Source organism: Ziziphus jujuba, chromosome 8 (genome assembly GCF_031755915.1).
Source record: "Ziziphus jujuba cultivar Dongzao chromosome 8, ASM3175591v1".
Lineage (NCBI taxonomy): Eukaryota > Viridiplantae > Streptophyta > Magnoliopsida > Rosales > Rhamnaceae > Ziziphus > Ziziphus jujuba.
The window spans coordinates 10,715,482-10,742,157 of record NC_083386.1 but is presented as its reverse complement, the minus strand read 5'-3'; the positions used below and the strand labels follow the sequence as shown (position 1 = coordinate 10,742,157).

General features: G+C 32.9%; 2 protein-coding genes across 9 annotated transcripts in view; one reads left to right on the top strand and one right to left on the bottom strand.

Moving 5' to 3' along the window:
- LOC112490965 (pullulanase 1, chloroplastic) overlaps positions 1 to 17,273 on the bottom strand; it is a 42,509-nt gene extending 25,236 nt beyond the window's left edge. Inside the window, exons 1-14 of one of the 7 annotated variants that reach the window (XR_009640213.1) lie at positions 16,771 to 17,174; positions 16,531 to 16,666; positions 16,112 to 16,220; positions 15,799 to 15,913; positions 15,565 to 15,667; positions 15,155 to 15,309; positions 14,624 to 14,684; positions 10,587 to 10,673; positions 10,050 to 10,121; positions 9,331 to 9,386; positions 9,170 to 9,238; positions 6,821 to 6,909; positions 5,803 to 6,695; positions 4,961 to 5,319 (exon numbers count right to left, since the gene is read on the bottom strand). Coding sequence is in view for 2 of the 7 variants with exons in the window: in XM_060819375.1 (XP_060675358.1) it covers positions 9,235 to 9,238; positions 9,331 to 9,386; positions 10,050 to 10,121; positions 10,587 to 10,673; positions 14,624 to 14,684; positions 15,155 to 15,309; positions 15,565 to 15,667; positions 15,799 to 15,913; positions 16,112 to 16,220; positions 16,531 to 16,666; positions 16,771 to 16,826 (954 nt within the window). In the remaining 5 variants the exon portion in view is untranslated. Of the gene's footprint in view, positions 1 to 4,960; positions 5,320 to 5,802; positions 9,239 to 9,330; positions 9,387 to 10,049; positions 10,122 to 10,586; positions 10,674 to 14,623; positions 14,685 to 15,154; positions 15,310 to 15,564; positions 15,668 to 15,798; positions 15,914 to 16,111; positions 16,221 to 16,530; positions 16,667 to 16,770 lie in introns of those variants that run through there. The other 6 variants (XR_009640210.1, XR_009640211.1, XR_009640212.1 and 3 more) reach the window with 6 other exon arrangements.
- LOC132804917 (putative disease resistance protein At1g50180) lies at positions 95 to 3,681 on the top strand. Of its 2 annotated transcripts, XM_060819301.1 has the most exons (2): positions 95 to 2,183; positions 2,750 to 2,939. In XM_060819301.1, exons 1-2 carry the CDS (start codon positions 420 to 422, stop codon positions 2,795 to 2,797), a joined length of 1,812 nt encoding a protein of 603 aa, XP_060675284.1. In that variant the 5' UTR covers positions 95 to 419; the 3' UTR covers positions 2,798 to 2,939. The 2 variants fall into 2 exon arrangements, with proteins under 2 accessions (XP_060675284.1, XP_060675283.1); XM_060819300.1 differs by having other exon boundaries at positions 96 to 3,681.
- Positions 17,274 to 26,676: the final 9,403 nt, after the last annotated feature.

The following is a 26,676-nucleotide window of genomic DNA, read 5'->3' as shown; positions in this document are numbered from 1 at the left end:
TATTTTCTTGTTTGAAGCGACTACTAACTTGAGGATAAAGAAAGTGAAAATTTTATATGAAAATTTTATATCGAGAATTTACTTTTGGAATCTCACAATTGATGAAGTTTGGTGGAAGACATAATTGCCTAAAAGGAGTACTGTCTAAGAGCCCACGGCAGATATTTTACTGTCATAGAAGATATAACCTAAAACAAACTAGAACACGATCGAATCGAATTTTAATAAAGTTTCATTTTATTGGAACTTAAGCATATATTCAGGTAAGCATATATCCGAGATAAGTTTGCAGTCTACGCAACTTCAAGGTAAGAATATATACTTATGGTGACTTTATTTAAATGTGCTCCCTCAAAGCTGCTAATACATACCGCATCCTCTTCATCAATTAATTAGCCTGAAAAAGCTTTTTCACAACTATGGCGGAGTTCGTGTTAACAAAATTAGCAGAGTCCGTCTTGTCCCAAACAGTAGAAAGAATCACTGAGCATCTCATTCATGAAGCTGCTTCCTTGAAGAGTGTGAGGGATGATGTGGTGCTTTTGCAAGATGAATTGGAGTCTCTTCAGGGCTTCATAAAAAGTGCAGATGCCAAGCAACACCATGACCAACACCTCCAACGCTTGGTACTAAAAGTCAAAGATGTAGCTTCTGATGCAGAGGATGTTATTGAGACTTACATCCATAAAGTTTCCTCCTCTTACATCAAAGCTTTCCATAATAAAAGTGTTCTCGCCCAGGTCAGCTTCGTAAGGGAGAGGATCAAAGTCATCTATGCAAGTATGCAGGGTTATGGGATCACATCTGTTGCTGCTGGAGTGGACGGGACGAGTAGTTCAATGGCAGAGCTGCAGCAGAGTTTGAGAAGATCATCCCCAAATGAAGAAGATAAGGATCTTATAATCTTGGATGAAAGCACCAGGGCTTTAACAGAAGAACTGACTAAGGAGGAAGATCAGCTCCGCATTGTCTCGGTAGTGGGCATGGGCGGTTTGGGTAAGACCACTCTTGCCAAGAAAGCGTTTAAAAGTGTTAAACAACATTTTGACTCTGCTACTTGGGTATTTTTATCTCAAAGATTTGTCCCAAAAGATGTTTTCATTGAAATCTTGACCCAGATTTTGGGAAAAGATAAAATAGAGAAATTGAATGCTTTGAAAGAGCATGATCTAATTGAATTGCTTAAGGAAGAGCTCAAAGAGAAGAGGTATCTGGTGGTCCTTGATGACATATGGACGATTGCAGCTTGGGATTCTATAAAACGTGCTTTCCCACAAGGAAAGAAGGGAAGCAAGCTTCTGTTTACCACTCGCAATAGAGAAGTAGCAACATCTGCTGATCCGTCGAGCTCCCCAGTTGAACCTCGTGTTTTGAAAGTGGAAGAGAGTTGGGACCTTCTACAACGAAAAGCATTCCCAAGAGGAGGTTGTCCACCAGAATTTAAGGAGTTGGGAATGGAGATGGCTCAAAAATGTGGAGGACTACCTCTTGCAGTGATTGTACTTGGAGGCTTGTTTAGTACAAAAAGTTCATTGGATGAATGGAAGAGGGTGTTGGGAGACGCAAAGTCATACATGAACAAAGTGCAATCACATCAACAATACGAAGGAGTGAATGGGATATTAGCCTTGAGCTACTATGATCTGCCTTACTACTTGAAGCCCTGTTTTCTATATTTGGGCAACTTCCCAGAGGATTCTGAAATGCACAAAAGACAATTGGTCCGATTATGGATAGGAGAAGGATTTATACCCACAACGAGGACAAGAGAAGAGATGAAACAAACATTGGAAGCTGTAGCAGAAGGATACTTGGAAGAGCTGATCCACAGGTGCATGGTTCAGGTGGAGAAAAGGGACCATAAAGGAATAGGTGTCAAAACATGCCGCATGCATGATCTTATGCGAGACTTGTGTATATCCAAGGCAAGAGAGGAAAGCTTTGCTCAGATTATCCAGCAGCAGCATGAGAGCAACTCGTCTACTGATGTTTCTGCAGCTTCTTCATTTGAGCATTTGGATGGTAGTCATTCTCGAAGACTAGTCATTCATCCTGGTGTTGATCTTTGTTTCAAAAAACCTTGGGCATGCAGCACCCTTTTCAGAAAGCTACTTGTTTGCAATAATAATCCATCTTCTTCGTCTTCTTCTTCATTGGTGGAGTCTAAGTGGGTGGAACAGCAGGTATATCCCAATCTTCGTTCTCTTTTGTGTTTGGGTGGCATTCTTTCTTTATCAACATTAAAATCAAGCAATTTCAGAATGTTGAGGGTGCTGGAACTTCATTTTCGTTCTAGATCTAAAATTCCTGGAGGCATTGGTAATTTAATTTGCTTGAGATATTTGCGTTTCCAGTTTCATGATGAAATAAGTCTGCCATCCTCCATAGGTAATCTGCACAATTTGCACATTCTAGATCTTAGCTATAATCATTGGGGTCTCATAGGATCAGTGGGCATGATATCAAGATTGATCCGTTTGAGACATCTGTTACTTCCTCATTACATGAAGTATAATCAGAATGATTTTCGAATAGATAAACTAAAAGACATTGAGACTCTAAAGACTATACCAGCTTATGTGTTGATTAGATCATATGATGCACTACACAAGTTGACTAATCTTCGAAGCATATCGATATCCTTTTATGGTAATTATTATAATTATAATGACGATGATGTGAGAAGGGTGTTGGGGTCCCAAATCGTTCAATCAGGCCGCCTAACATCCTTGCAAATATGGATACGCAGCACCGAAGGTGGATTTCCAAGTCTGGAATCACTTTCCTCATGTCATAGTCTCTCTAAATTACTTTTGTATGGGGAGATGAAATTCCAACAACAACAAGGATTAATACATCTTCCACAAAGCCTCACCAAATTGACTCTAGCGCATTCTGAGATGAAGCACGATCCAATGCCAATGTTGGAGAATGAGCTACCAAATTTAAGGTTTCTCATGCTTGGTTGGAAGGCATATGTTGGTTCTAAAATGGTTTGCTCTGCCCATGGATTTCCAAACTTAGACACTCTTAAACTCTCTAGCTTAGAGGATTTAAGAGAGTGGATAGTAGAGAAAGGTGCGATGCCGAGTCTCAAGAAATTAGGAATTGATTGGCTTTCCGAATTAGAGATGATTCCAGAAGGCTTGCAATTTGTGACTTCCCTCGAAGAGTTGAGAATTGATAGGATGAGGAATTCCTTCTGCGAGAAGCTTCAAGGGCAGGATTACTACAAAGTCCAACACATACCCTCTATCTTTTTAAACTGGTGTCACTGAAGGCTTGAAATTTGTGACTTCCCTCAAAAAATTGAAAATTGATCATACGAGGAATTCCTTCTACGAGAAGCTTCAAGTGAAAAACGGAATTGAAGGGCAGGATTACTATAAAGTCCGACACATACCCTCCATCGTTTTTATGAATATTCAAGAGGATATTGAAGAAGAGGATATTGAAGATTAATTTATGTACTGAATGGGAGGATCACTACACAGCCAAACACATACCCATCTATCTCATCCATTTTTTTTTTTTTTTATTAGATAGAACGTTTTATTTGCATTTTTTGTTTTTTTGTTTTTTATTGTTATTATATTATATTGTACATATATTAGAAATTTTTTTTTTTTTTTCAATAGATCATTTCGAACTTTTTTTTTTTAAGTTTTGTTTATGTGATGCTCAAAACTCTTTTACGTATTTATTAAATACGATCTCTGCTGGTTGGTTTGGAAAAGTTAACCGCTGTTTTTTGTATATTTATTTTACATATACATTAAATTAGAAGAGGATATTTTAATCACATATATGGAGCAGGAATTTTTTTTTTTTTTTTGGGACAAAATATGGGGAGCTGGAGTGAAAACACTATTTTTGGTCAATTTTTTTACTTTTCTATCTGGTTATTGTCTAATTTTCTTTGTTTCTTGCCTTTTGCCTTTTTTAATTGGATTTTGTTTTTCTATTTTTTTCTTGCTTAGTTTAAAAAGTTAAAAAAAAAAAATCTTAAAAAAAAAAATCTGGAAACTAATAATATCAAATTATATTTATTATGCGAGAGGCTTCAAAAAAAATTTTAATTTATATTAATTTTTTCGACCATTTATATTAATTTATATTAACTAATTTATATTAAAGCTGGAATTAAAACGCCAAGGCCGTTCTCATAAAATCGATCATTATCAGAAATAGAGCCTTTTTGAGGTCGCACTTTTTTTTTTCTTTTTTTTTTTTTCCATCTATTTGGTTTTGTCTTATTTTCCTTTATTTCTTGCCTATTTCCTTTTCCATTGGAATTTTTTTTTCCTTGTTGGTTAATGTCTTAAAAATAAATAATAAATAAATCTGAAAACTAATAATATTAAAGGGTTAAAGTTATGGTTCAAAATATACGTTCACTAACTAGAAAAACTCGTCCCATGTGAAGTCGGCAACTTTGAACTATATATTATCCGAAGTTGGCCAACTAGAGAATATATATATTTTCAAATAAAAATTCACCAACTTTTATCTGAAAATTAAAAATTATTGAAATTAAACTTCACCTTATTTCCTTAAATCAACCAAATATTTTTCACCCTTCACAGAATATATAAAAATATTATATATGCTTCCTCAAACTGTAAATAAAAATATTATAATATCAAATCAATGTTATACAAATTAAAACATGTGTCAATTAATATTAAATCAATTTCCTCAAACTTCAGCAAAAGGAAAAAAACGAATTGCAAATTGGATAATTTCACGTTATTCATGCTTTCATTTAAAGGGGTAAAATGCTTCAAACACAACTCTAGGTCCTATTGAAACATCGCTGAAAATTCAGAAAGTCCAGGTCATATACAATAAAAAACAACCCTGTTAATTGGACCATAGCCTGCTACTCTTCTTTCCCATGACAACATATCTTTACCTTTTATCAACAGCTGAAAATTAATGCGGATAAGATTCTTGGATGGGTTATAGCTAACAATTATATGTTTGTATAAATTTAACATCGTTTTAAAGCTCCACCAAGTTAACAAAGGCAGTCACATTTATGACTATTTCTCATTTGCACCAACAAAATCAATGATTATATCTTTACATTTCACATTAACGGGTCAACCATAGTATCTCTTGCTAGGAACTTACCATGCAACAGGCGACCATGAAAGTCATTCATCAATATCATAGTCACAGCAAGTCATGATAAAGAGCAGGCCACTCAACTTCTCCAAGTCTCGACAAATACAAATGTTATCATTGCAGTTACACTGAAGCATCCTGTCGAAGTTTCAAACGTAGAACTTTGACTACATGATCGGTTAATATCAACTGCACCAATTTTCACACAGAAAAGCCATCAAAACCCTACAACATGTGCAAAAGAATAATTCATGAAAACAAATGTTTTAGCAGTATTAAGATCAGATAACTTAAAATGTAGAAGGAAATATTTTTTCTTACCGGCTTGTTACCTAGGAAAATTTGATCATTTAGAAAGATTTTTACCTAAAGAAATTCATAATTTATGTTACAAATGCATGATGCTTTTATTTATGTTTTAGATTTATATGGTATAATGGACTAGGAATATAATATTTTTGGAACACCTACAACCAGGTATATGAACATGTCTTTATGCGTGCTTATGCATCTTAGGACGCATAATATGTTTATAATATACAACTTGTGACAACTAGTTTTGATAACTACAATAAAAGTTCATACAACAACTGAATTGCAAGTCACTCCATCCTCAAAGTAAACACTCAAACACAGACAATTTTACTTAATAAAACTGAAAAAGTGATTTACCTGTATAGGATGCTGTTGAAGAGTTCTAGCCCTCAATGCAGGACTGAAAAATGATACCTCACATGGACATGAATTGATGATAACAACAATGTATGAGTAGCTACAAGGAACAAGGTTAACAATACTACTGTTTGTACTGTATCGGCATCAAATAATTAAAAGCATAGAATTTAGTTTTACTTGCATTGGCTCCAGTTGGGATTACCCTGGGACACCTTCATGACCATTGTCAATGCTCATTACTATTAACTCTTGGGACCAGTGAGGAACCGGTATTGTGAAAACATATCCGTTCCTAACAACAAAAGATATATTTCTGTTTTTTAAAACCATTTCTCAGTTACCACTCTGATGTTAAATTCAACTACAAATAAACTAGTCCATATTTTCAGTTATTGGGCTAATAAACTAAATAAAGATCTGAGGAAGAAAGGAAAAAAAAAAAAGTAATAATAATAAAATACAAACAATACAAACAAAACAAACAAAAATGGTAGAAAAGAGGTGAAGAGTAGCTAATACGTAACAAATTTGAGAAATTATTCAGAGCAGCAAGGATGTGATTTTTCTGAGACTTGAATAATTGATCAGCCAAACCAGGTTGAAGTCTGACAAAGAAAGTAAAGCCAAAGATAATCAAGAAACATGATATATACCAACAGACTATAAATTTCCTATAAGAGAAAAAAATAAAATAAAAATTCCAAATAGCTTCAAATAATGACTATGAAAATACAGGAGAACAGTTACAGTGGCCAGTTCTTCCCATTCTTCTCTTCTGGAGGATGTCCAACTTCCCAATAGTTGGAATTGTAAGTAAAATCAAGTCTGGAAATCCAGACTAAGAATCAAATTTCAGGTAGATGGATTCTGTGTAGGTTGTAGTGAATCCTCTTCAATTACAAAAGAAAAAAGAAGATGGATAAAATAGGATAGAAATATCCATTTGTAGTCAAGTGAATACCAATAAGCTTATTTAAACATACATATAGAACGAAAATAAAGATATTAAGTGTACCCGTTGATCCAATCACCAGAGCTGTATGAATCACAATCAAGTTACTTTGAGTGTAGCATCTCATTACCGGAATGGAAAAACAATATTCCCTGGAGCCAGAAATTATTTAGATACTGGTTGACTCTGTGTCTGCATGGCACAAGCACTCAAGCACGTACTGTTGCACACAAACCCAAACATAATGCATGCATAAACAAACAACCAAAAAATGAATTTATTAGCATATACTAGTTTAAGATAACTGTAAATAAAGATAACGAGTTGATTGTTACTGGAATTGGAAAATTACATTATTCAGAGGTAAGCGAATAATATTGAATACAAAATTATTAATTTATACCACATGGAATAAGAGTTTGACATTCTACATACAAATAATGCATATCGAAGTAACCTGAAATATATTTACTCATATGGAGTTGGATGACACAAACTATTCTGCTGTATCCATCAAATAATTCAAGTGTATTTGTTACCTTTTTTTCTTTTTCTTTTTTCTTTTTTCCCCCTTATGGTCTTGTATTAACTAAGATAATTGAACTGGCTAGTTGGTTTAAGGATGCACTTGTAATGCTAGCACTTTTGCAACTTCAATGCAGCAAAATACTTCACTGTACGCAAAGTTGCATAAAGGTTTCTTCTTTTTAACAAGTAGGGGAAAGCATCAGAGCTTTAAAAACAGAGATCTAATTGATGAAAAACAGTCCATCTTGTCCATGAGAAGCATAGTTCATCAAAGATTGCCCAATCATGCGCTTAAGATAAGAATTCTCTTACTACTAATCAATGAGATTAAAAGACAAACACATCTTCTATGTTATACGCTCTCTATGGCTATGAACTACATTTGACTTTAAATGCTAATGTAGCAGCAATTGGTTTAATCAAAACACCAAAAGAACATAAAACATAAAAAAAGACGAAGCAAAAAGAATTCCATAATATACAGACACAGAAGTAGTTAAATCCATCACAACGCTATTATACTTGTTGCCAAATTATTTATCCTACATCTTTCATCCAAAGAAATTCCAAATGGAATCTATAAGTAAAGGACTGAGTTAGACAATAAGTTTGAAACAAGATGAAACATTTTTAAACTTACATATACAATATATTGATCTTACCTTCAGGCTCACAATATCAAACAAGGTTTCATTGTTATGAGCAGAAACGTAATGAACATGAAAAGTTTTTACTATATCAATAACATGGTTTTGCAATGTTATCGTCATTAGAGTCAGGTTCAAAATGTCAAAGACTGACAACTATCAATGGTCCTGATAATCTATTAAGAGTCATAACAGAAATTAGCATCAAAACACAGAAACTTTTGAGAAAATCAGAAGCATACACAGTAGTGATAATGTTTGATGTAGAATTTAAATTTTAAATTGACAAGTATCCAGAGAAGCAGGTGCCTCTGCTTTTTCAGGAACGTAGCAGGGTACAAAAGTGCAAGCAAAAAAGCATATAAAGAGTATAAATCAAATAGAACGATTGTACATATTACTTAAAATTATCATGTAAAATGAAGTGACATATATATCTTATTTGAATAATGTTGTTGATTACCAGCTACTTTGGTTGTTTAAAGTAATTACCAACTTACGGATACAGAAAGTGAAAATTTTATATAAAAGGAATACACCTTCCTTATTTTGCATTTTTTATTGGTTAATATGAAACGAAGTTAAACAATAAAAGGAAGGTGTGTGTGTATATATATATATATAGATATATAATTATAAAAAAATAAAAAAATAAAAAAAACCACATGCATGAATGCAGAATAGCCAAGAGATTCAAAAGCTTAATTGAATTAACCTTCTTACGTTGCTTAAATAAATTATGGGGTTGTTCTCTTTATGAGGATACCTTCGGTAAGACCTCCAACTGCCTTGAAAAATACCAATACCCTTGATCCCAAAGCCATTGAGATTCCCTCTCTCTTACATTCATCCATATTGACTGTTGTTGTTAGATAACTCATGTTTTCAAGTTTGTTTGGGTTCACCATAAAAAGATTGTCAGCATTTTGTAGACGAGTGTGTCCTTTGATTAACAATCAAAGATTTTGCTTTTCCTATCTATTATAAGAAAAGGAGATCCAAAAAGTATAAATGAATCCTTAATTTTTCCAAAGAACTCGGGATGAAAGATTCACCTGAACTCATAAAGATTATGGGCTTGCACACAAGGTATCCAGAGATTTACCATAGAACATAAAAGATGATGCTGCATAAGCAAGTTCCCCATGCATCATACTCGTTTACAGAATCAAATTCAGAGTACATATCAAGTGATGATACCGCACAAAACTCAAGCAATTTTGGATTCAATCCTTACAGTTTCAGTAGGGCATGAAGCATATGAAACTGGAAATCCATCATGAGTTAATACTTCCAACCCTTTTACCTAAGTAAAATCATAATGCAAATGTCAAGGCAATTTATTTACAGTTTTAATATCAACTGCATCCGACTTTATTCTCAGGTATTATTGTATACCTTCTTCCCTCATAATCGGTTAGAACAAAGTCCCTCAAATTTGCAGCCATCCCAACCTGAATAAAGAGTAATTTGCTTGATAAGTAGCAAATATATAATAATAAAAGACATCATTAGGGTGCATTTGTCTCATGTGAGAGAAGATATAGGTTCCTGGTTCTTATATAATCAAAGACTAGTTAGATTAGGAGACAGACAGATATAGCTCCTCATAGAGGAGCATGAACATGAAATTTATTTATGTTGATATGAAAAATTTATGGAAGCGGTCAATAGTACAAGCATGCTAGCATGCACAAATAGGGAATAAAAAGAACACATAAATACATACATAATAATATACAAAATATTGGATAAGAAATTAAGAATGGATGTAGTGCATATTGGAATAAAGGCACCTAGAGAGCAAAAGACTTAATTAACTAAAATTTTAGGTATTGCAAATTTCTACTTATTCTGGACAAAGAAATAGAACAAGAACTAATAAACTTGGTCTGCATGATCCTTCTTCAGATCAGTTCTCTGAGTTGGGAACTCATCACTCACAAATTACATCACGCAACTGGATGATTAAAGACCTAAAGTTCTAAGCACCAAAAGATGTTCATTGATTCAGTCTGCTGTGCAGCTTTAGGCCATGAATATTAAGAGATCTCCTAATTTGACCATTAGTATGCATGTATAAACCATAAATACATCAATTGAACAAGAAATTTAACTTGGATGTGATCTTTTGACACAGCAAGCATAAGTTTTTCAGCAGCTGTGTCCTGGTTGTGACCATTAGGCTGCAGAAAGATAATCAATAAACATGCTAAGTAGAAGTAAAATAACTATATATTAAAGAAAATGTGCCAGAAAGGCAAAATTTTCTGCTAATCACACTCGAATCTGGTAAAGAACCTCATCGCAACATCAATTCTAATTTACGGATGCACTATTCATTAAACCACAATTGCGTTGGCAATTAGCTAACATCAAATTTGATCAAAGATACTGCATAAGAAGAAAAAAGAAAATATTTCCTCCAATAGCACCAGTTCTAGTAATAAACTTAATTACAGCTTCATCATCAAAAACTTAATTCGTGTATACATCAGTCATTAGGTCATTAATAGAATTGGAAGTCTTGTTTTACTAAGATTTAAACATAGGAAAATAACATTTAACAGATTCTGTGAGAAAATTTCCCTGCAGAGACTGAATCAACTAAAATCTAAACAAACTTTGAAAATGTTAAATTATTGAATACCTGCAAAAATAGAGCAGTCGCAAATCCTTGCTGAAGAGGATGGCCAAATGAAGATCCACCAAGTATTGCAACCCGAATCCGATCGTTGAAACTGAATCAAAATTTCAAATTATTTATGCAAATAAATGTTTCACGAAGATAGTGAAACACCTACAACTGAAATGACAAGATAATTATACATCAAGACAACACAACATGATTGTAGGCACTGATGATTCATTTATAACAAGATGCAGAATATTTTGGGATCATCCCCACTCCTTGGCACCTTATGGGCTTCAACTTCAAAAAAAGTTTAGGGACTTACTTTTATTTTCAGTTAGTCACAGTAGGAAGGCGTTTTCTATAGTTATACTGGCTGTTTATTTTATTATTTTATTTTTTCCATATAAAGTATTTACCATTCCGTTGGAAGAATTGTATTAGTTGATTCAATTGAAAGAGGGGGGGGGTGGGGGGGGGGGGGGGGGGGGGGGGGGGGATCACTGAACTTTCTTATTAATAAAATTATAAAACAACAAAGTTTAGAAGCTCCCATAAGAAAGCTATACAGATAAATGTATCAATTTACAACTTAGAAGGTACGTCATTATTTCTGTTTATTTTATAGGGTGTGATAGCCTAACGTTTCCTTTGCCTAACTCTGAACAGATGATGATAATGTTCTTGATAAAATATATGCAATTTATATTTCTTTGCCATAAACTTGCTTTCCAGCACAATCATGGAAATAATGAAGTAACTCTGAATTCCAGTCTCAGGAAGATTGAACTGTGATGCATTAACTCCGCATCCATTCTTGGCAACTTCACCAAAATCCCATCCTTCACCATATCTTTAGAAATTGATATGTAAATAAATATTATTAACATATAACGTGCAGAGAAAGAAAACTGGAGACCCAAACTGTTACTTCGATAATACTGAAAATCACACAATGACACCAACTTACCTGTAGACACTTGAACCATCAACTCCATCCCTCTCTGTTTTTAGGCTGCACAGCACATCTTTTGCTCTCATATAGACATATTATTATTATTATTATTAGTTACTTAGCCATTTTGTGTTTATGATCACACCATGCCAAATTGGTCAGACTTGCTTACCATTGTTCTTTTCATTACGTGACCCATAAGATCAAAACAGAACCCATCAACCTAACCAAAAAGCCATATGACCGATTGAAAATGTTTTAAAATCAAGAATTATAGCTATATTGATGGATCAAAATCATAAACCCTAACTTGAGTAGGAACCAAAAAATCTTTTGCACTAGCATGCGAGGCTGTTTTTTACTATCTTACAGCCTAAACAATCACCTTATGGTCAACTGTCCAGTGCAAAAGATCATCAATAATTAAACGCTAAACCGTTCACACATGTGCTATTCTCAATAAAACTAGCAGTGTTTCTTCTCAAATAGTAACCTGGAACAATCTGCCAAGGACAAGAGAGGAGTGGGCACACTTTGCAGGAATAACAAATTATGAGTTAAGCAAAGGTAGACAGACAAAATTAATAATAAACAAATCACAACCTAGTCAAGAACAGAATTTTCATCTAAGGGCCCACTTCCATGCAAATGGTTGTAGACAACATCTGACAATGTGGAGACCAATATGATTAAGTGCTTGAACCAAATACATATATTTTCTTAACATTAAATAAAACTATAAGGAGACGACCAAAAACATTAAACATAAAATCAGGAAACAGGCAAATGGGAAATTATCTCTTAAGAGGACAGTAAAACATTGAAAGAAACACTTAAATTGAATACCAACGATTTAAGAAAAATCCAATGCAACACTTGATAGACATACCAGAACAAATTTTTTTTAGGTGAAAACTTACCAGAACTAATATTTCTTTATTCCATATCTAGAGTACATTTTTCTATTGGTAAGAGAAAGAAAAAGTTAAGATGTCACATGTAAGATTTAACAGTCGAAGCTAAACATAATAATGAGAAAAACGTAAGATTAGACACAAGATCTTTCGCACTGCCTTAGCAATAAAGGCTATTAAACTGTCAACACTGCTAAAGTTAACCTGATATACATAGTTCGATTCACTTCCTAATAGATTAAGCTTTTGCAAATAGTAGTAACTTAAAATCATAACCTAATCTTCTTGTTTGATGACCAAAGAAAAGTCTACTTTCTAGTCTTATGATCAGTCCTACTAACCCCATTTCTAATGATTTATTGTTCTGCACATGTAAGAGCCATTTTTTGTCTTGCTAATTGAAGGGGGGTTTTAACAGAACATAAACATATAGATGACCCTCTTCCCGAGAGCATAAGCTTTTGGAAGAAGTGGTAATTTAGTAGTAACAGCAGGGCCTCACATCAAGCGTTAACATGTCTCAATCAAGCGATGGCACATTTACTACAATTTCTATTACCATTGTTAACTTCTTCTTTTTTGTTTTTTTGGGTGAATTATTACTATTATTAACTTGATATACATAAATCGGCTTAAATTTAATTCCAATTAGTTTAAGCTTTTCGGAAAATTGATAACTTAACAATGACAAAACATCAAACCTGATCCATCTTTCTAAATTCAATTATACGGCAGGAACCAGTTGGGTTACTTGCATAGCTGCCTTTAGGGACACCCTAGAGAACACGATTATACCTTCATAAGAGTGATAAAAAGATCATAAGAGACAGATTAAACAGAAATATTTACCAATGGCAGAAAGGTTTAGTATACCCCCAGTTGTACCCATCATCATTTTGGAAAGCTATAATTAAAGCTTGTTGCTGAGCTGAATCTGGAGGAAACTTTTTAGTGTCTTCTTATCTGCAAATTCCCACAATCTCAAAATCTTACATATCAGCAATTTCCACATCTTAAATAAATTGAAAAAAATTCCCTTTGCATCAACATGTTTTGGAATTCTATCGATTTAACATGTTGATGCAAAGTGATGATTTAACATGCAATTCCATCAACATCTTACTTGTTCAATTTTAATAATGCAATTCTATCGATTTAACTCATATCAAGTATATTATTCAGTTGGAATATTTACCAGCATTCAAGTCAAGAATTCATGCGTTATTTCCCAAATAAAATTCAAAATAAATAACAAGGATTGCAACCATTAAATCATGACGAACCACATTAGAATGGTTTGGCTTTACCAAACATACATCCACTACCCACCTTGTTGAAATGTGTTTTAAAGCTTGATAAATGCATTGTTACACTTGTTTTCTATCAGCTTAAGCTTTTAGAATGATTGTTAAAATGATTCATATTGAAGCTTGATTGTCAAAGATATCATGTACTTGAATCTTAGAAATCTATTTTCTGGCTCTGTTCCAAAATGCACATGCAAGATGAACGTCTGAGTCAATCCATAAGGGGAGAATTCATGTCTGTTAATGCATGTGATGCTGGAGCAGGAAAGAGAAAGAGAAGAGAAAGAGACAAGTAGGAGAAATTGAAAGAAAACCAGTGGCAGAAATTTTGTTTTATGTAATAGATGATTAAGTTTTCTTCCTTGAGGCAATTATTAGAATTACGCGTATAATAGTCAGCACTAAACCACTATGGAAGCTAAACCAACCATAAAACCCTAAAGAAGCAAAACCTAATAAAAATCCCCAAGGTAATAAAACTGTGATTCATAAAATACATAAAACTCAGAATTAACATAAAACACTAAACTAAAGCATAATTATTAGAGAAGCTTTTCTTGATCTGTATTAGTTTGTAAGTGATTCATATTTATTGTCAGATCTGACAAGATACCAATCAGATAATTAACCTTTGGTACCATGCCACAAATTATCCCAGAAGCTAAGTTAGAATATTGCCACAGTACTGTACCAAGCTTTAGAACACACAAATGTGCCAAATAAGCTAACCAATGAAGAAAGAAACATAAAGAAAAGGTACTTATTAAAAATTCTATATATATCTAGAACTATGCAAAGAAGATTCATAAAATAGAAAGAAGGAAATACATTCATATTCTATACAGAACAAATTTATCACCCAGATCAAGAAAAACAAAAATACCTGCATAGTGAAGGTCAGATAACCACCAGGAAATTTGGTCTCCATAGCGCGGTCACTGGCACTGCAGATCAATGTAAGAGAAGACAAAAACACGTAGAAATCAATGTATCGCCAAAACAAATAATCAAATTGAGATAGCCAAAATAATAATTGAAACTTGCTTTCATGTGTCAGAATATAGGCTGAAGTAGAATCCAAGAAAATTTTGTATACAAGAGGCATTTTTTATCTCTTTGGATACTGATATCAATCCTTTCCATTAGTCTTAATGCAGCAATAGGAGAACATAAATAACATGAGAAAGAAAAGAAAGAACAAAAATAAAAATAAAATAGATTGTGATTAAGCAGGTTTAATAGTGATGGCATATGAAAATGTATGCTCAACTCTTTTTAGTCCAAGGCTCCAGAAATCTTTAATCAACTGCATCAAATTCCCTACACTATTTTAACCTCAACTCTTAAATTCATTTTGATAAAAAGCAGATGATTCATCATTAAATCTAAAAACAGAGTAAGCCTGAGTTATTACTTGAAATCTCTTATATGCAACTCATATACACTTATGTCCAAGAAAGAAAGTACATCAGGTTTCTGATCTGCCAATTCATCCCATCCTTCAAGCTTCAAAGTGTCAGAACCAAGATTTTCAAACAACGTCCCCTGGGCATGATGAGAGTCTGTGATCTAACAAAGAAACAGCTTTTGGAGCTTTGAAAATGAAAATATGCTTGCATGCAATACATGAATGGATAAATTAATGGTAGCACTATATAATTTTTTACTATAGAAACACCTTTGCTATGCTTGGATAACTGTGAGGCTACAGGATACAACCAGCATACCCTCTAGCATACAGATCACTTGCATAGCATTTTTCGATTTTCTGGGTGCTATAATGGTAGACAGATACTTCATACCCATAACAGCAGCCTTCCTAACCTTTTTGCCCTTTAGTTTTCCAAACACCATTATCCTCCTCCAGCTAGACAATTTCTTGGGGATTATCTGCTGACACATCTTTAGAAATGTAAGCCCGTACTTCCTGTTGAATGCAGAAATAAGTTGATAGACAAATGCGCAGCATTATCAAGGACAGATAAACTGTTCAAGTAAGAAAAGCAAGATCAAGTTACAATATATAAATAATAAATGTTATTAAAAGATATGATATACTTGAGCAGTAGGCGCCCAGAGGAAAAGCGACACAGATTTGTTTGAGTAAAGTGCACCAATGGGGCCATTATACGAGAACAATTCGTCCAAAACCAGGCAACTGCAGACACATCTGCTGTAACACAAAGAGGAAGAAATCATTGCCTGCTAAAAACAAGACACAAAAAGTTCATCCAGGACATCTGGAATTCAAAATTATAAGGTTTTCATAAGAAAAGAGGAACCATACTTGTGGTAAAAGACGACCTTATCTCTTTCAACAGAGAATTATTCAAAAATGAGTAATAAAGAAACAGCTGCAAAATATGCTTACGATAGAAAGTAGAAACTGATAATTGGCACTTGACTGGAGGTTTGACATCCAAACTAGGAGGCAATGTGAAAGCTTGGTAATCCCAAATACGAGGAAACTTTTCTATCACCTAGGAACATCAATTTTGAACCAATGAACAAACTTAACAAAAATTTAACGTAAACCCATCAATAAGAGGTCAATCATATATAAGAAAACCAAAATAATTAATAGCATAACTAACGCAAATAAATTAGCAATAATCCCTACAAATAAACCATATGTGTTATTTAGCAATAATCCCTACAAATAAACCATATGCGTTATCTTCAAGCTTAACTTCACATCCTGGCCTGTTAGCAGAAAACCCATTTATTCCACATTAATCCAATGAACTCAGGCACCATGTTTGGAACCAAAGCTCTTGACAAAGTCCAAACCTTGAATACCATCATCAGCAAATGACAAAGCAGCGCCTTTACCAGCAAATAAGCAGCAGCAATCATTTCCAACATCCACATTCCATGCAATAATGGATTCACTGACACAGTACGCTCCTGAATACAACAAGCTGTCCTGGAACCGATACAGACCATTTTACCACAAAATAAAAACGCTAACCAATTACCACATATATAATTGAAACGCTGTAATTCAGAAACTGCTTTTTGAGAACAGACTTTGGAGAAGCGAATGGGAGAACCAGAGAGGTCGAAGGGGATGCCTCGGAGGACATGGAGGAGGGAGAGCAACAGCTAATGGGATATTTTGGGAAAGTAAGGGAGTGAAAGGGGTTTCACCGTGGAGATAAAACGTCGTCGTTCCGAATAAGAAGAAGAAGAAGAAGAAGGAGAAGGATATGAGAGAGTGGGGCGTGGTGGAGGGGGGAAGTGACTGTTGGAGGTAGGGGGAAGAGTTGAGGATGCAATGTGAAGGAGTGGAGAGGAACTAAGAAGAAGAGACATTGCCAGACATTGGCCTACCACTCAGGGGTGTTTGGCAACTGAGAATCTCTCAATTCTCACTCTCCCTTTACTCCTTTCACTTTTTTAATTTCTTTTTAATGGCTTGGCTAAAATAAATTATATTAAATTAAAAATTCCTGCAACAATGAAAAATCTATTTTGCGTTCAACTTAAAAAATGAGCCCTAATTTCTAAACTTTATTTTTTTTTCCAGTATGAAAGGTTTTCAGTTTTAATTTTACTATCAAATAGACAATGATTTTTAAATTCACAATTGAAACTCTAGCTTAGTTTAAATTTATTTTATGTCACCTAGAAAAGTTTAAGAAAAAATAATCAACTTACAAACTAAAAAATTAATAGAAAAAAAAAATGAGAATAGGGGTAAAGGCATTAATAATAATAGAAGTTAACATTACATGTACTCACATTAAAATCATAAAATCTCACTTAAAAAAAATTTAAAACACATGGGATATATATATATATATATATATATTGATGGAAGAAAAATATATAAATTAAATCTCAGTTGCATAGGAGACAATATGCAGAAGTGGGACAAACATGCTTATTAAGTGATGTATAAATTGAAAATGAAATGAAATTGGCTCAATTGATTTACTATTTACATGCACATTTGAAAAATCAAGATTGAAATATTGAATTAGTGAAAAATTGTTGTAAATGATCAATATATATATAAATTAAATGCATCATGCATACATAATTTCAAATTTCCAATTAATCATTTTTCTGCCAGCAAAGGAACGAATTTTTGTTTTTTTATATTAAAAGGAACCAAACTTAATTGGCATTAGTACCACCCATAAACTATCCGACCCAATCAGGAATTTGGAGTTTAGCTGCAAGTAGTGCTTTGTCCAATTGGTATTACAACTTATTAGTATAGTTATACAAAGTATAAAGCAATTTATTTCCCCTAGGGGAGTTCCATAAAATATATTTTTTTCTTAATATAGAAAGTAAATCATTTAACATTTATATATAATTTGATATTAAAGAATAACATATTGGTGTGTGTGTGTATATGTATATTTGACACATATATGTTAAATGTTTTCTATTACCAAAACAAATAAGATAGCTACCAGGAGTGAAATGTTTGAGAAGAATTATTAAGAAATCACGTTGATAATAGCGCTTCAAATTTGTAGTAAGTATTAAAAAAGTGTTTCGTAATTTGCAGTGTCCAATTGAATATTGTTGTACAATATGTAACTGAAAACAGATATATATCCAGTGAGACTCTAGGTCAACAGAAGTCTGAACTGTGTTGACAAGAGGATGAAGCTCACCCGCTTTAATACTCTGGCAACATCGGAAAGTCAGTATTTTGCTTTGATTTTCATCTGACGGTTCAAAAGAGTGGCGGAGCTGAGTTAGGTGCACTTAAAGAGTGTAATTTACGAATGTCAAAAAGTACACTAAAGTCATGAACCACAACAATACTGCTACAGAGTTCTAGCAAAATGGTGAAAGTGCAAACATAGTATTCATTGTTCCACCACAACTCGTTTATATATAAAGGAAGTATTTCAATATTTTGCAAGTAATACGAGTAAATACCAAGGGAAAAAAAATAAAAATAAAAAAATAACAAACAAACAAACTTCAGAGTGAGGAGCAGAGTCTAGGGTACTGAGTTTAGAATATAGCAAAAATGTATGGTAAAAGACATTGTGTATATACAGAGAATTTCTATATGTTTTTGGACACATAGTGATGCTAGGACACTAGCAGCTATACACACTACAATTCCTTATCATACCACATTCATAACCTTTCTGTCAATTACAAGTTGTTTAAGAACGATGTTTTATTGTACATCTTCAATTTATTCCTTTTTACGATTATATTTTCCAACAATCTAGATCATTTGGAAATAATATAATGACCGTTACAAAACAATTCTGTAAAACTAAAAAGATCATATAAATGGGAACAAATATTCATTCAGATTGCCCAAATAAACAAAATGGAGACAAACATGAATAAAAATATCATATAACTTCACCGCAGTATTTTCTACTGATAAAAAATAGAAACAAGGAGAAATAAGCAAGAAACTTAAGGATAAAAATGAATCAATCATATGTAACCATCAACTAATTATAAAACACAATGAAATCAGTTGTACAAAAAAGTGTGGATAAGCGGAAGAATATGTAAAATATGTGTGTGAATGCGCTAAAAAATATACTTTAAATGACAAATATAAATGTTCTTGATGTTAAGAAAATATATAAAATGTATTTTAAAATCATTGTATAAAACCGATTGTAACTAGTGATAAATGAAATTCTATATTGCAATATTTATCCAAGAAGGAAAAATAGTACAGAATAAATTAAGACAAATTGCAATATGCAAAAGAACATGAAGATATGAGATAAAGAACAAACTTGAATAAAAGCATAATCCCATCTTCAGGCCACGTATTATATACCAAAGATGAATAAGAGCAGGAAGAATGAAACGAGAAGTCATAGACAAAATTTGGTGAGAATTCATTGGCCAATTATTGGAAGGAGAAGTTTTTTAAGCCTGCCAACTATTGTTTGGGGTTTCTCTGTCAGCCAACTACTTCCTATTCTATAACTTTCCTATCTACTTCTATCAATTGCAAAATATTTAAATGTATAACACCCTGAACTATATTTAAGCTATAGTGTTATATCTTCTTCTGCTATGTCATCAACAACCCAAGATTTATCATTTATATATATTTTTATTTTTTGCAATGAAATTGAGTTTATGCATGGTTTCTATGAGTTTAAAAGTATATCCTTTCCTCTTACTCTTAAGTAGGTTGAAAGAAACTTTCCTTGTACAGTTTTAAGTGTTTGTGTTTTGTTTATGCAGATGAGAAAATTGTTCACGCATATGTGAAAAGTGAAAGAAAATAAAAGTATCTAATATCTGCCAGGAAAGAGTTTTAAACTTTTCAAGCTTTCTATAATTGTACTGGCAAACAGTGGATGGACGGTATTCTGTTATGGTTAGTAGAGTTGTTAACATATTTGTTATGGTTATTGAAGTTGTTAGCTAGCTGAGTATGTCTTTAATTTCAAACATTTTTATTATTAGACTTTTCATTAGCAGTAACTATAATTTCCAACTTTCATGTATTTATACGCGTTTGCAATTTAATATCGAACTCGATTGTGGCAGGGGCTGGATCCCAAAACCGGTTTCAATTTTTTTTTAATTATTTTTTTCTAAAAGAAAGTGTAAGGATAGAGTTCTCCATACTAGAAAAGAGAGAGAGAGACCCAGAGAGAGGCAGAGAATTGAGTTGTATAAATGCTCACTTATTGTTTTTTAAGCAAAAAATAAAAATTTAGACTATTATAGATGCCTTTTTAATTAAAAAAATAAATAAACCAAAAAACAAAAAAAAAAAAAGAAGAAAAGGATGAATTAACCATCAAAATATGAGTTCCAGCTTGAAAGTTTGCAGACTCACCCGTGAACTTGGTGGTTCAGCAACTCGACAGACCTTTGCAACATTTAACCAACTTTTATCTTTCACTCTAAAGTGTTATGTATCTTTGACTCTCTTTGACTCTAAAAATGTTACGTATCATTGACTCTAGAATGTTATGAAGTAGCTCAGCTTCACATCATAACAGTAGGTTTCATCCATCGCCTCAGAATTTCTCCATTGAATCTTTCTTTCCCACTCTAGAAAACCTTCCCAAGTTTGAAAGTTATATTTTTGGTTTCTCTTGGTTTATAGGGCCCATAGCCTGGTACTATTATTGGTCAAATTATCTTAACACGAGATTCTGAATATGACCTCAAACTACTTCAATGAAGTAATCCCAGTTCAACTTTGGCGTTCGAGGAATCTTCACCATAAGAATTTCACAGGTGAGCTTCCTGGTTTGGTAAGTTCACTGCCATTGTTGACTGAAGTAAGTTTCAAGGACAATAATGACTTTAGGGTCTGCCAAGTTCTCTGAGGACCTTTCAGAACTCAATTAGCAAACCACTTCTCTGGTGAAGTACCTGATTTTAGCCATTTGACAGACCTACAAGTTTTTGATGTGGATAAATAAGAAATTTGGGCATAACTTCCCTGATTTGTCCACAAAGCTAGTCACTCACTCTTATACTCGGAAAGAACAGGTTTCGTTTCGGCATCATCCCTGCTAAATTAGGCTCGTTATTATTAAACTTTGGAAGCTGGATATATATATTTTTTGAATGGATTTGTGGGACCATTTTTGCCATGCTTGCCTTGTCTTAATTATCTGGATCTTGATAGAAACAAATTGACATGAAGGCTCTCCCAAAACATATGTCTTGCAGTACCACTCGGGCTTGGTTTATTCGGGCAAGGCTAAGGCATATATAGAAGCATGCAAATTTATGGAATCTGGTTTGTTGATGGAGAGAGGATTAATGGCTCCATTGCAGAGCTGCTGCGGCGGAATTTGAGAAGATCACATCCATTCAATGAGGAAGATGATGTGATAAGCTCGGAGGCAAGAATGGCTTTGAAGGCGCAATTAAGTAAGGAGGAAGCTCGACTCTGAACTGTGTCCATAGTTGGCATGGGAGGTTTAGGTAAGACAACTCTTGCCAAGAAAGTATATAATACAATAAAGAAGATTTTGATTCTTGTGCTTGGATTTTTATATCTCAAAACTTTGTCCTAAAGGATGTTTGGATTGATATATTGACCCAAGTTGGTGATCATCCAGACACAAGCACTCATGCATAGTCACAACAAACCCAAACATGCAATCATAAAAAATCAACAAATGAATTATACATTAGCATACTAATTTAAGATAATCATAAACAATACTAACCAGTTGATTGTTACTGGACTCAGAAAGTTATTTTACTCAAACAGAGGTAAGTAAATAATTTTGAATACAAAATAACCAATTTATACTAAATGAAATAAGAATTTGATATTCTGCAATGTCCACCACCATGATGCACGTTTCCTATAACTTCTTTTATTTTTTATTTTTTATTTTTTTTGAGTCATCTATAAGCTAGGGTAATCTAACTGGCTAGTTGCCATAAGGATGAACTTTTCCAATCCGATGCCACAAAAATATTCTACTATTCACAATGTGTACAGTTGCATAAAGGTTTCTTCCATTTTACATGCAGCAGGAGCTAGTATAAAAGAACTATTCAAAAGCAAAGATATCTAATAGATAAAACAACAGTCCATCAAAAGCATATTTCTTCATGTACAAGAGTTTTTCTATTTACTAATTCATCTACTATGCCATTGCACTCCCTATAGCTATGAATAACATTAAATTTATAGATGCTAACAGAACAGCACCTGCAATGCAAACACAAAAAGAATATAAAACATAAAGAAAGAAAAAGAAAACCAAAACCAAAAGCGCGATTTCATCATATACTGACAAAAGTAGTTAAACCTGAGACAACGCAATTATACCTGTTGCCAAATGATTTATCCTGAATCTTTCATCCAAAGAAATTCCAGTTGGAGTCTACACATAAAGCACAGGGTTAGAAACAAGTTTGAAATTAAAATGAAACATTTGTTAAATGTCTTGCATAAATTGATCTTAATGATAGTTCTGATAATATCTACTTAGACAATTAACAGAAATTAGTAACAAAACATAGTAAGTTTCTAGGGAAATTAGGATTTATGTGGTAGTAGCATTGTTTAAATTGACAAGTATTCAGATATGCAGGGGTGCCTCTGCTTTTTCTTGGAATGCAGTGTCAAATATAGGAGTTAGGGAACAAAACGTGCAAGCGAACAAAGAAAATATATATATATATATATAAACATATAAAATGATAACCCACTTTCAAAGGATCACAATTATGCATCCAAAAGGATCTCTTGGGCTTAAATTGATCAAGGAACTGCACAGTGGTGGTTTAGCTGCCCACACGGGGAGATATAAAACCATTTCATTGGTGGGAGAACGCTATTCTATTGGCCTCATTTGAAGCGTGGTAGTCTCTCATTTTGTCCAGCGCTGTGAGAGTGTGCCAATCTGCTAAGGGTCATACCCAAAATACAGGACTTTATACTCCTCTTCCTAAGCCTTCAACTATTTGGGGAGATATTTCTCTTGATTTCATTTTGGGATTCCCTCTCACTCAAAGAAAATTTGATTAAATACTGGTAGTAGTTGACCCTTTTTTCTAAAATGGCCCACCTTTTTACCTTGCAAGAAGGCCATGGATGCATATCTTAATGTAGCAAACTTGTTTTCCAGGGAGACATTCCGTTCTTCATGGAGTTCCCAAATCGTACTCCTGGCAACATGCTATGTAACCTAGCAGGAGATGCACCAAAACAGTTTGAAATATCATTCTCCTGATGCTGCTACTACTTCATCTTCCTCACTCGTGGTCGAGCTCTCTCACTCATCGTGGGAGGGAATGATATTGGAGAATCAGATCATAGACATAGAAGAAATCTGAAAGCTCGTTATTTGAATTTCATTTAAATTGTCATCTGCATTGTCATTTTCTTACCGTTGGGGTTTAAAACTTTTGTTTTGTCCTTTCCTTTTCAATATAAACAAAACGCTGCATTCAGCCTAGTATTAGAGGCTGACGTGTCAAAATCCTGTTACAACCCGCGTGGCGACTGGTGAGTAAGTCAGGAAGCTGTATCTCCATCAAGCTTAGCTACTGTGACCTTTTCACAAGTGAGAGTTTACGCTGGACTTACATATAGCTGATTTAGTCCATTTTTGTACTTGAAAACTCTGTGCATGGTTGAGAGAATGGTCAAATTTTGTCTGCCTCACAACTTCACAAAACTTTTAAAAGGATGTCTCATAAAAAGTAAGCCAAAAAGTATGCATCAGAATTTAGTTATACGGCAGTACCTTTCTTCTTCATAGCAGATATAGAGCAGGAGAAAGAGAAAAACTTACACATAATGGTTACATCATATTACCCCTAATCATGTACAATGTAGAAAAGTCAAATTAAAGCATGTAATAAAGTGTGCTTCTAGAGAAGATGTGGATTTCTTTGTTTTTTTCCTTTTGATTTGTAAATTATAGAGAATGAATATTGGATCTTCTTAAAACACTGTATCAGGAAATTGAACATTTATACTTAATTAAGGTTAGCTAGGACATGTGTTTAACAGAATACAAAGAACTCATGAAGAGTAGTAGTACCTCTATTATTATCTATATTTGTTGTTTCTATATGATATAAATTTTTTGATATTTTTACTAATGGAATTGATATAAAGCCAGCCATGCACAAGATGGTGAGTTTCAGAATTTAGACAAAGAATTGATATTTGAGTTTGAGTTGTTTTTATAGCAACTTCCTCAATTACAATTCTATGAATATATATATATATATATATATTTGTTATTCTATCTTTTCCTCAATTTTTGAATTTAGTTATTTATTTATTTTATCTTTAATTCATCTTGTTAGCCAACCTAAGCTAAATAAAGGCCGCAATCCTCTGCGGATACCGGGTAAACCTATCTAGTATATGGTACTAAACCTCAGGGAGGCATATTGTGGGTGAAGCTTTAACAGCCTTGGTACACTACTTCTTGCAATGATATTGGAAAAAGAAGGCACTACATTTTTAATTATACATTTCAAAGTTATCTCTTTTTCTTTTTTTTTTATTTGGCATTTTTCTGCGTATTTTGCTTTTGGAAATTACAATTTTTTTTTTTTCGCATTTCAATTTTGTTTAAATTTTACCACTATATGTTAGACAAAGTTCAAGTTTGAATTTCCTACCTTCCATATAAAGAAAAACAAGATAAAGCTGTAGGAAAAAAAAATTACTATTACTCGTTATTACGTTTGTTAGGGTTAAATTGAATCAACATTAAAATGTGAAGGGGATAAAGTATAGCTTTATAACCATAGAGACATATATGCAAATGAGTGCAAATAAAGGGTTTTTTTTTTTATTATTTTTTAATTTTTTGCCAAATTAACCCTAAATTTTTTTACTAAACAATAGTCATCTCCGAGAAAGGGACAAAAGAATCTATTTGCCCAAATCCTCACTGATAGTTGTGGATAATGTTTCTCTTATAAAATAAAAAAAAAAATATGAAGGTAGATAGTACTAAAGTTTCATCTAAAACGCTTTGTTAGGGTTAAATTGAATCAAAATTAAGAAGGGATAAATTATAGCTTTATAACCATAGAGATACATACGTAAATGAGTGCAAAATAAAGGTTTTTTTTTTTTTGAATTATTTTTCAATTTTTTGCAAAATTAATCCTAAATTTTTTACTAAACAATAGTCATCTCCAAGAAAGGGACAAAATAATCAATTTGCCCAAATCCTCACTGATAATTGTGGATAATGTTTCTCTTATAAAATAAAAGAAAATGTGAAGGTAGATAGTACTAAAGTTTCATCTAAAACGCTTTATGTTTGAGTCCGTTTGTTTGAGCTTGCCTGATTAGTTGGAACTTGGAAGTTCTATCGGTGAAAATTCTTATAAGTTTTTCATTTTTCTTTCCTTTTAAGGAAAACTGTAACTTGTGCATTGAGTTTTTGGTTTGTGCATTGAGTTTTTGGTTGCTTTCATAAAAGTCCGAAAATAAGACAAGAGAAACCTCCCATTTTCAGTTTCAAGATGCATGGATCACATTTTCCTTGTGAAGGGAATTATTTTTATTTTTGTAGTTCTATTTATTTTTTATTTTTCGTTTGATGGTATAGACATTCGATATAAATGAGAGGAGCATTTCCCTACCAAACTGAAGAAGAAGAGAAGTTGGGCATATTTGAGAATCCATGGCATGAATGGCCCCAAGTGTTATCTTCCTGTCGTAATAAGGGCCTTTTGTCCAAGAAAATACTGTTTTTTTTTTTTTTCTTTTTTCATTGACAGGAATTATTTCATACATTTTAACCTATGTTATTTTATAAATAATTGAAAAAATATAAAAATAAGTGATTATTTTAAATGAGATTTTTAATTTGATAAAGTTGAGAATAAATCGAATAGCAATTTGTACCTTTTTTGTGGCAAAGAATTTGTATGTACATATTTAAAATAATGTGACATAATACAGTATAATAAATGTATATATATATATATATAGATATATATGTTCTAATGTACGAGTTAAATTTGTTACGATATGTTATACTTTCAGATTTTTTTACTTAAGCATCTCTAATATAGAATAGATGATTTTTTAATATGGCTAGCACGTTGAATGGCGTCAAAAATTAAATGAGACGAAATTGCTTTAAATTAAAAATTCAAATCTCGTGAGTGCTGGGCCATGAAACGGAGGTGTGTAACCAAGTTTGGGCGTTAAAATTGATGGTGCATTGGAGAACCTTCGTCAAGGTGGGCTTCAATTTGTATTAAATATTAAGTTCTATAAGTTTGAGTTTGCTTCTTTTTATTTTATTATTTTATTTTAAATAGTGATTTTTCAATCCAAAGACAAAAATATGTAAAATTGCAAATGAGTACATGTACCTAAATATAATTAAATTAAAAATATTATGTACTTAATAAATTTTTTTTATATGTTTTTTTATCTATAGTTCATTATTTTTTTTTTCAGCAATAGTTGATTATTTATTGTAAACTGATAACTGAATAATA